This window comes from Delphinapterus leucas, chromosome 13 (assembly GCF_059928025.1).
Source record: "Delphinapterus leucas isolate spDelLeu-1000000601 "Yukka" chromosome 13, BTC_Dleu_Yukka2, whole genome shotgun sequence".
NCBI classification, from domain to species: Eukaryota; Metazoa; Chordata; class Mammalia; order Artiodactyla; family Monodontidae; genus Delphinapterus; species Delphinapterus leucas.
The window spans coordinates 59372270-59382613 of NC_143141.1; the positions used below are offsets into that span (position 1 = coordinate 59372270).

General features: G+C 44.3%; 1 protein-coding gene across 10 annotated transcripts in view; it reads left to right on the plus strand.

The window, feature by feature from the left end:
- Positions 1 to 10344, plus strand: part of THADA (THADA armadillo repeat containing) — a 312971-nt gene that overhangs the window by 255122 nt on the left and 47505 nt on the right. For 9 of the 10 annotated variants that reach the window (XR_016395456.1, XR_002644568.3, XM_022573955.3 and 6 more), the window contains 4 exons: positions 299 to 417; positions 793 to 865; positions 5213 to 5366; positions 8962 to 9093. Coding sequence is in view for 7 of the 10 variants with exons in the window: in XM_022573955.3 (XP_022429663.2) it covers positions 299 to 417; positions 793 to 865; positions 5213 to 5366; positions 8962 to 9093 (478 nt within the window). In the remaining 3 variants the exon portion in view is untranslated. Of the gene's footprint in view, positions 1 to 298; positions 418 to 792; positions 866 to 5212; positions 5367 to 8961; positions 9094 to 10344 lie in introns of those variants that run through there. The other variant, XR_016395457.1, reaches the window with a different exon arrangement.

A 10344-nucleotide genomic window follows, 5' to 3' on the forward strand; every position in this document is an offset into this window, starting at 1 on the left:
AGCAGTCTTTGCTGACATGGCTCTTTGGGGGCAGATGGTCACCTGGAAAGCATGATCAAAAGGAAAGGGCACTGACCTAGGAATATGGCATCTGCCCTCTGATCCCAGCATGCCACTGCTCTAGACTATCTTGGTCTTGCAAAGCTATTAAGGGGGAAAAAAGAAGTCAGTGGGCGCTTTTTGAAAGATAGAGTCCCTTGTTGGTACAAATGATTATTATTTAGATTCTGGAGACTTTTCTGAGGGGTGTGTGTGTGTTTGTTTGTTTGTTTGTTTTCCATGGATCTGGCTCACACAGATACTGAAAATTCTCCATTGCATGGACCCCAGTGAGTGGCTTCCTCAGACAGAGCGCTGTGTCCATCTAACCCCAAAGGAGTTCTTGATCTGGACAATGGATATTGCTTCCAATGAAAGGTTTGCCTCCAGTGCTCCCTGTGCAAACTTGGTACAACACATGGTCCCATCAGTCAGTTATGTAATGAACTTGAGCATAGCCCAGCCTGTGTTCTAAGCCCAAGCAATAGAATGATGTCAGAGTTCCCCATTAGTTACCAAAAGGTAGTTGCTTCCGGAGGCATTTGTATAGCCACAAGGTAGAGATCTCTAGTAGTATTCACAGCCACATGGATTACAGACTACCTGTAAAAACCATATGTATATAAAATGTTCGATTTTATTTATTTATTTATGCATTTTCATATTTATTTATTGAAGTATAATTGACTTACAATATTATATTAGTTTCAGGGCGATTATATGTTTTGTGTGATTTCTGGCTGACTTTCCTAGGTCTGAAATACAAAGTGAAGCTCTGAGACTCGCCTCCAAGGTGATTGCCCACCACATGCAGACGTGTGAGGAGGTGAGGCTAATTTCCCCTGTTTTGGGGTCTAGATTTCTGTCCTCTGATTTCCTTGGAAGGTGTCAGTAAAAGTGAACTGTCCCGCAGGCAGAATCTCTGTGGCATATGTGTGTAGCTTCTACAAAAATATCATTCATGTTGGTTTTTCACTTTAGGTATAACTTGGGGAGAATTTTCTGAGCACCATGTTTGGCATTTCTTTTCTCTTGTTCTGGGCACATTTGATTTGAGTCCATGAGGGTAACACAACCTCCTTCCTCCAGGACATGCGTGCATTTATGCCCAAACTCCTTGTTTTTTCCTGTTTTTCTCGCTAGACTCTTCATCTAATGAGGGAATGCGCAAGTCAGTTCCAAGGATTGCAAGTCACTAGGATTGCATCCTAGTCAACTATGTATGAAAATATATCGCTAAGGCTTAAATATCCCCCCCAAACGTGGTCCAGCTGGCTTTGCGTGGAGGCCCAGATGTGTCCCACCTGTCTTAGAACATGTCTTTGGGGGTGGGGTGGACCTAAAGTAATCAAAACAGCTTCCTGGGGAAGAAAAGGGAACCCTTCTACACGGTTGGTGGGAATGTAAATTAGTGTAGCCACTGTGGAAAACAGTATGGAGGTTCCTTAAAAAACTGAAAATAGAGCTGCCATATGATCCAGAAATCCCACTCCTGGGCATATATCCAGAAAAGATGAAAACTCTGATTTGAAAAGATACATGCACCCCAGTGTTCATAGCAACACTATTTACAATAGCCAAGACATGAAAACAACCCAAGTGCCTATCAACAGACAGTTGGCTTAAGGAGATGGGATATACACATACAATGGAATATTACTCAGCCATAAAAAAGAATGAAATAATGCCATTTGCAGCAACATGGATGAACCTAGAGAATATCATGCTAAGTGAAGTTAAGTCAGACAGAGAAAGACAAATATCATATGATATCCCTTATATGTAGAATCTAAAAAATAATACAAATGAATCTATATACAAAACAGAAACAGACTCACAGACATAGAAAACAAACTTACGGCTACCAAAGGGGAAAAGGAGGGTGGGAAAGGGATAAATTAGGAGTATGGGATTAACAGATACAAACTACTACATATAAAATAGATAAGCAACAAGGATTTACTATATAGCACAAGGAACTATATTCAGTATCTTGTAATAACCTATAATGGAAAATAATCTGAAAAAATATATATATAACCGAATCACTTTGCTGTACACCTGAAACCACTGTAAGTATAGTTGAAGTAAATCAGCCATACTTCAATTTAAAAAAAAAAAAAGCTTCCTGGAACGATGCCTTAGGACAAATACTTGCATACTTAGGGGCATATGAGAAAGATGCCACCATCAGAGAATTATTATAAACAGAAGGCAGTCAATACCACAGTAAAATTACCTGAAGATCTTGGTTTCACATCACCACACTGTGATCGTGGCACCATAACATTGTGGATTCCTATTCCGATGCTCCAGCAGCCCTGAGAGAGGTACTGGGGGTACAAGGATGAAGACTGAAGGGCAGTCTAACGAGAGAAAAGGAGCATTAGATCATGATATTAAATGATACTCTAGTAGGAAGGAGGCTGAGGGAAAGCAGAGGCCGGAGGGAGTGTTTGCAGAGCTGAGGAAGACTTCACATAGGAGATTGTTAAATTCAGAGAGCCTGGGGCTGGACAGAGAGAAGACCAGAGGGTGAGTACTAAGCAGATACACAGTTTCTCTGGGTCTGTCATTCGGAGGCAGGCCAAGGGGCCAGAGCCAGGTGGTCACTAGGAGATGCAAAAAGCTAAAAAAAAGGTTATGTGTGTGTCTTGGGGAGGATAGGAGGAGAGTTTGTAGGAAGGGAGAGGATTTGCTTAAAAAAACTACAGCCTGGGGCGGGGGGGCGGGGGGGGTGGGGGGTGGGGGTGGGGAACAAGCTCTGAGAAAGTAGTCACAGGGCAGCCTAACAAGTCTGTCAAAAGACAGCGTTCTCATCTAAAGCCGTTTTTAACCAGTTGTCATGTGCATCTCCGAGGCACTGCTTGGTACTTGAATGAAGTGATATTTGAAGGATATTGGAAATTTTTCAGGGAGAGAAAAGTTCACAAGTCAGCAGCTTCCTCATGATCTAAGACACTGATCAGTTCAGTTTCGTAGATGCTCATAGATGATCAGAGGAGCCAGTAATCTCATTTTGAACATTTAAAGAGGCTTAGGTGATAGGGGAAGTAAAATTTATTTGGAACAATAATCCCCTTTCTAGAAAAAGTAAAGAACCAGAGTTTAAAAGATGGAAACAACCCAAATGTCCATCAACTGATTGATGAATGGGTAAATAAAATATGGTATATCTATATAATGGAATATTTTTCAGCCATAAAAAGTAATGAAGTACTGATACATACATCCTACAGCATGGATGAGCCCTGAAAACATGCTGAGTGAAAGAAGCCAGTCACAAAAGACCACATATTGTATGATTCAATTTTTTAACCATTTTTTATTAAAGTATAGTTAATTTTGATTCAGTTTTATATATATATATATATATATATATATACTTTTTCAGATTCTTTTCCATTATAGGTTACTACAAGATACTGAATATAGTTCCCTGTGCTATACAGTAAGTCCTTGTTGTTTATCTGTTTTATATACAGTAGTGTGTATATGTTAATCCCAGACTCCTAATTTATCTCTCCCCTTGCCCATCCACCATCCCCTTTGGTTACTGTAAGTTTGTTTTCTATGTCTGTGAGTCTATTTCTACTTTGTAGATAAGTTCATTTATATTATTTTTTTAGATTCCACATATAAGAGATATCATATGGTATTTGTCTTTGTCTGACTTACTTCACTTAGTATGATAATCTCTAGGTCCATCCATGTTGCTGCAAATGGCATTATTTCATTCTTTTTTATGGCTGAGTAATAGTCCATTGTGTATATATGTCACGTCTTCTTTATCCATGGATAAAGTTGATGGATACTTAGGTTGCTTCCATGTCTTGGCTGTTGTAAATAGTGCCACTGTGCACATTGGTGTAGCATGTGTCTTTTCCAATTAGAGTTTTCTCCGGATATATGCCCAGGAGTGGGATTGCAGGATCATATGGTAGTTCTAGTTTTAGTTTTTTAAGGAACCTCCAAAGTGTTCTCCATAGTGGCTGCACTAATTTAAATTCCCACCAACAGTGTAGGGGAGGGTTCCCTTTTCTCCACACCTGCTCCAGCATTTATTATTTGTAGACTTTTTAATGATGGCCATTCTTACTGGTATGAAATGATACCTCATTGTAGTTTTGATTTGCATTTCTCTAATAATTAGTAGTTTTGAGCATCTTTTCATGTGCCTGTTGGCCATCTGTATGATTCAGTTTATATGAAATGTGCAGAACAGACAAATCCATAAAGACAGAAAGTAGATTAATGGTTTAGGGCTGGGCGAGGGGGAGCTGACAGGATGGGGATGATAACTAAAGTATACAGGGCTGGGGCTTCCCTGGTGGTGCAGTGGTTGAGAGTCCGCCTCCTGATGCAGGGGACACGGGTTCGTGCCCCAGTCCGGGAAAAATCCCACATGCCGCGGAGTGGCTGGGCCCATAAGCCATGGCCGCTGAGCCTGCGCGTCCGGAGCCTGTGCGCCTGTGCTCTGCAATGGGAGAGGCCACAACAGTGAGAGGCCCGCGTACCGCCAAAAAAATAAAATAAAATAAAAAAGTATACAGGGCTTCTCTTTTTGGTGATGAAAATGTTCTAAAATTGACTGTGGTGATGGTTGTACACACATATCTGTGAATATACTAAAAATCATTGAATTATGTATTTAAATGGGTAAATTATATGGTATGTGAATTGCATCTCAATAAAGCTGTTACTATAAAGAAATAACAGTAGGGCTTTGTTTAAACAATAATGTTAGTTAGGATGCTGCTTTAAATGTAACAGAAACTCAAAAATACAGTGGCTTAAACCAGAGAGAAGCAGTCCAATGCAGATGGTGACATGACATCATTGGGCTCCCCGGCCCTGCCACCTTGTTGTTCCGCTGTCCTTAATAAGTGGCTTCCATCTTCTGGTCCCAGATAGTTGCTCCAGCTCCCATCGTCTTGTCCTTGTTCAACTAGCAGGACAGAGAAACCCAAGAAGTGAAGGTCACACATATTTCCTTACATATTACCTGAAATTGCACAGATACCACTTTTAATGGCGTCCCATTAGTCAAAACTTAATCACGTTACTCCCCGATGCAAGGGAGCCTGGGAAACGCATATGTAGCTCATCCCTAATTCCATGTCTGCCCATGTCGCATCTTCTGAACTGCTGTATGTATACTTTGTACTTTTAGACCAGGGACTTGGTGGCCCCCAACCTGAAGCAGTGGGTTCAGTTGGTCCTCTCTTCTTGTGGAGATCATCTTCCCACCGAGTCCAGGCTGGCCGCTGCTGAAGTTCTCACCAGCACTGCACCATTTTTCCTCACCAACCCCCATCCCATTCTTGGTAAGTGCGCTGAGCCGCTGTTGGGCGGGGGGGGGGAGGTGTCCATCGTACCAAATGCATTAAAAGCGTGAATAGATGCTCTAGGTTAAAAAAAGAAGGGAAGATGAAAGATGACAACGTACACCATACCTTTACATCTTTCAGAGATCTTCCCACCCTCTCACTCTCTAATCACTTTTCACCAACAGCCTCTTTTTTTTTTAATATAAATTTATTTTTATTTTTGGCTGCCTTGGGTCTTTGTTGCTGCACGCGGGCTTTTCTCTAGTTGCGGTGCGCGGGCTTCTCATTGGGTGGCTTCTCTTGTTGCGGAGCAGGGGCTCTAGGCGCGCGGGGTTCAGTAGTTGTGGCACGTGGGCTCAGTAGTTGTGGCTTTCGGGCTGTAGAGCACAGGCTCAGTAGTTGTGGCACACGGGCTTAGTTGCTCTGCGGCATGTGAGATCTCCCCGGACCAGGGCTCGAACCCATGTCCCTTGCATTGGCAGGCGGATTCTTAACCACTGCGCCACCAGGGAAGCCCCACCAACAGCCTCTTAATTGGCCTCTTTTCTTTCTGTCTTGTCCCCCAAGCCATTCTCCTTATGCTTCCAAAAGCCTCTGTGGTCTTTCTGAAATACAGATCTGAGCATTTTCCTCCACTGCTTAAAGCCTTTGAGTGGGTGCCCATTGCCTTCAGGATAAAACCTAAATGCTCTTTAGCCTGGCTCAGAAGGCCCTTCCTCTTCTGTGCCCTGCCTGCTTCTCCCTTCTCACTGGCCACCACTCCCCATGCATCATCAGCGGAGGACAGTTCTCTAAACAAACTGCTGCTCGACTGACTCCTGTTGGTCTTTCAAGACTCAGCCTAACCATCACCTCTTCCAGGAAGCCTATTGCAGTGACCTTGGTGAGAAATAAATGGGACAGAGTGAAGTGTGGCCTTGAGGAAGAAGAAAGGCCAGGCTCTAAGGCATTTAGGAAGTAGAATCAACAGGAGTTGATGTTGAGGTTAATATAAAGGGAACATTCAAGGATGACTTCCAGGCTTCTGGCTTAAGTGACTGGGAAGGCTGCTGGTTCCTTTCACTGAAAGTAGTTTTAAGTTTAAGGCATCTTTGGACTTCCCTGGTGGTCCAGTGGTTAAGACTCTGAGCTTGCACTGCAGGGGGCACAGGTTCAATCCCTGGTTGGGGAAGATCCTGCATGCCGCACAGCGTGGCCAAAAAATAAAATAAAAAAAGTTTAAGGCATCTTTGGGAAGTAAAGGTAGAGATATTTTGAAATCAAATAGATGTACAGCTCCAACCGTATTCTCTACCTTCATGTCTCTTTCCTCACTGCCACCCCCTGTCCTTCAAGAGTAATAATTAGGAAAGAGCATCATATCAATGGTGGTTGAGAAAACCGAGCTTTAGGAAACCCAAAGGAATTGAAAAACCATAGGGGTTTTTGTTTTAACTTAAAAAAAATTTTTTTAATTGTAGTGTTTTGTTTTAAGCATAGGGTTTACTGAAAGGAAAACTCAGGACCCAAAGCCATGTCTGAGTCCTGGCCCTGCCCTCTCCTGCCATCTTACCCCCATATTAACCATGCTGAGATTCTCTTCCATCCATTATGGGAATTCTGTTTCTGTTCTCCTCTTGCATGCCCAGCCCTGGAGAATAAATCATGGTCCCTGCATCCAGGGAGCTTTCAGTGTAGTTGTGGAGAAAAGATTTACAGAATAAAGAAAAGAACTGCTTTTTCAGATGGTGGGATTCAAATTCTAAGTGTTATCGGAGTTCAGACCAATCAAGTGTCTCATGTCTCTGGATCTCTCAGAGAAAAAGTTGTCTTTGGTATCTTCATACATCTTTCTTCTAAGTCAGCGGTCCCCAGCCTTTTTGGCACCAGGGACTGGTTCCGTGGAAGACAGTTTTTCCACGGACGGGGATGGGGTGGGGAGAGGGTTCAGGCGGTCATGCGAGCGGTGAGGCGGGGATGGGGAGCGGCTGACGCAGCTTCGCTTGCTCCCTTCCTGCTGTGCAGCCCGATTCCTAACAGGCCCCAGACCCGGGGGTGGGGACCCCTGTTCTAAGTGACTTTTAGGCATCTTTTCTATACCCAAAGGGAGACTGAAAGGGGACCTGCTACAATTTTGCTTTAATCATTGGACCCAGAGGAATAAGAGCAAAGGTTTATAAACTTTGGTGACACTTCTCAGGGAAGGTAATATCATTTTGCAGCACATTTTCTGGGTGACTTTGGCTGCTCTAACCCTGGTTCATAGCAGGAAAATGTGTGTGGAATAATGTAGAATTTCTGAGTGAAACTGAGTCCTGGGCAAAAGCCATTGGTTCATCATGAATTGCTGGAGCTGCTTAGGGCATCACAGGCAATGAGGAAGGAGGTCGGCAGTGGCTGGCGGCCTGCAAGAACATGAAAAACAGGCACAGAACTGAGAGGCAAAGGACATAAAGTGCATGGGGACAAGTCAAGGACAGACCGAAGTCATTTAAGGAGAAAGAAAAATTGAAATGGACTAAAGAGGGAAGATTGATGAGGACCTTAGCGGTATAAGAAAATGTTAAGAAAGGGAAATTTGAAACCCTAGAGAACAATTAGAATGGATAGATTCTGAAAGACTGAGTAAAATTTAAAGCCAGATTTATAACAGACAGGAGAGCACAAACCCAAGAGGGAGCCATTGCTGCTCTCAGTATGACTAGAGCATTGGTGGCTCTGATATTGGGCTCTCTGTGGACAGATGAGGGAGAGGGTGAGCTAAGGAGAGCTCTCAGGGCAGGGTTGGTTCCCCGCTGAACATCAAGGGATGATGAGTGGTGGTCTTCCGTGGCAACCCACCCCACCTGGACAGTATGTGTCCCTCCTTTGAGGCCCTGCCCCCTCTCCCCTCACACAGTCCACCTCCCATTACACGAGTCTCCTGGGACCTTTCCCTGTGGTGAGTCACAGCCACGTGTTTCCAGCCCTGCCTTCTCCTTACCTTGTGTTCTCCACTTGATGTCCCTTTCAGTTGCTCAGGGGCAGACACTGTCTGTTCCTGGTCTCTGGTCCCCAGCAGCACAATGCACAGGGACTTGATAGGGTCCCTGCCCAGGGGCAATGGCAGTCAGGTCGTGGGCCCTGCGTAGACGTGGCACAGGCTGGTACCTTTATCACGGTTCTTTGCTTTTTTCAATTCTTGCCCCCCAAAGCATAATCTTGATTGAAACTTTGCTTTCAGAATTTATAAGCTGAAACAGTCACTCAAATTAACACTGGGCTAGTTTCCCCAAAGCACTCTTGATGCATAAAGTTTCATTCTGAGAAGCATGAGTCATTGACTAAGGCCCCTTGACAGCTGGGCCTTAGTCAGCCAAGGCCGTACCTTCTAGGGGGCCTTGCCTGGGGCTGGTTGCCTCCAGAAGTGTTTCCTATTCAAAAGGACATTTTCAGACCTGTCCCCTTAGGGTCCTCTCTCTTCTGGCATTTATCTGACTCTCAAGTCTCCCTTCCTTGCAGTACCCACAAAGAAGAAGTAACTGTTGCTCATTCAATACTGGATTTGAAGCAGTATTTGTACCTGCTTGTAAGTTGCATCCTAGGTAATTTGATTTCTTTTTGGCCTTCTTAGGACTGCAAGATACGCTTGCTCTCTGGAAACGTGTCCTCACCCTCCTGCAGAGTGAGGAGCAAGTAATCCGAGATGCAGCCACAGAAACCGTGATGACTGCCATGTCACAGGAAAACACTTGCCAGTCAACAGGTACCTCATTCTTATCTTTCTTCAATGCCTGATTGCTCTTGGACAGGGGTTGGCACACTTTCTATAAAGGGCCAGACAGTGAATACTTTAGGCTTTGTTGGCCATTCAGTCTCTGTCTCAACTCTGCCATTTTAGTGGGAAAGTAGCCATAAACAATAGGAAAACAAGTGTACGTGACTGTGTTCCAATAAAGCTTTATTTATAAAAACAGGTGGCTTCCCAGATTTGATTTGCTAACCACAGTTTGCTGACCCCTGCTCTAGGACATCATAGAGAAAAATTGCTTTCAGAGGTAGAAATGTAGTAAACAGTGCCTTTTGTTAATTACATTGACATCCTTTTTAAATAAGGCCAAGTCTGGATTTTCTGTGTGGTTACATAATCCAGAGAGCTAGATCCATCATTTTGCTCCTCTGTGCATTTCTACACATAAAAGAAACAGATGAGTGTCAGTCAAGTTGCTCCTCGGCTCCTCATTGGGTGGTGACGTTAACCCAGGGGGCAGGAGGGGAGTGGAAAGAGGAGCCGCCTAGGTGGGTAGTTCTGAGCTCATAGCCACTCAGTTCATAATATGAGCTGTTAGGGCCCTGGGCCCTAGTTATCTGTATGCAATGGCAAATGCTGTGGAAGCAAAAGGGATCTCCAGGCTGCAGGTGGAAAACGGGCTGCTGGGTGGAAGGGATGGGGCTAAGTGGAGTAGAAGCAAGGTCACACCTCTGGGCAAATGGCCGTCTGGGAGGGTGACCACTCTGGTGGACTTGGATTCCATGCACTTGGGGCTAGGTGTCAGGAAAGATCTCTGGGTCAGCCATCCCAAAGAGAAGTAAGAACACCATTTTGAGACAGGTAGTCACAGGCTGAGCAAAGACGTTTACCTTAACGGACAGCAGAATGGGAGGGGAAATAGCCATACAGTGTTGGTAACTGATTCGGGCCCCTTATTCCCATGGGTAGGGTTGTGGTCCCTGGAAGCTTCTCTTAGAATGTGCGAACATCCCCATACCTGAGTCCTCCGTTGTAATGGTCTGGGCACTTTTCTCTACATGTATGGAAGGAGCTGGTGTCTTAATAATCTCCCAGTGATACTACTCCAGGGCACATTTAGCGGGATCAGCTTGGCCTCTCAGTGGGAAAACATTCAGATCGGTGCTGCGAGTGCTGTACTAGCAGCCTTCTCCCCATCCCTGTCCACATACCTAAAATTCTGCCATTAATGATTCATTCCTTTTTCCAATTGTGCATTTTCCTTAG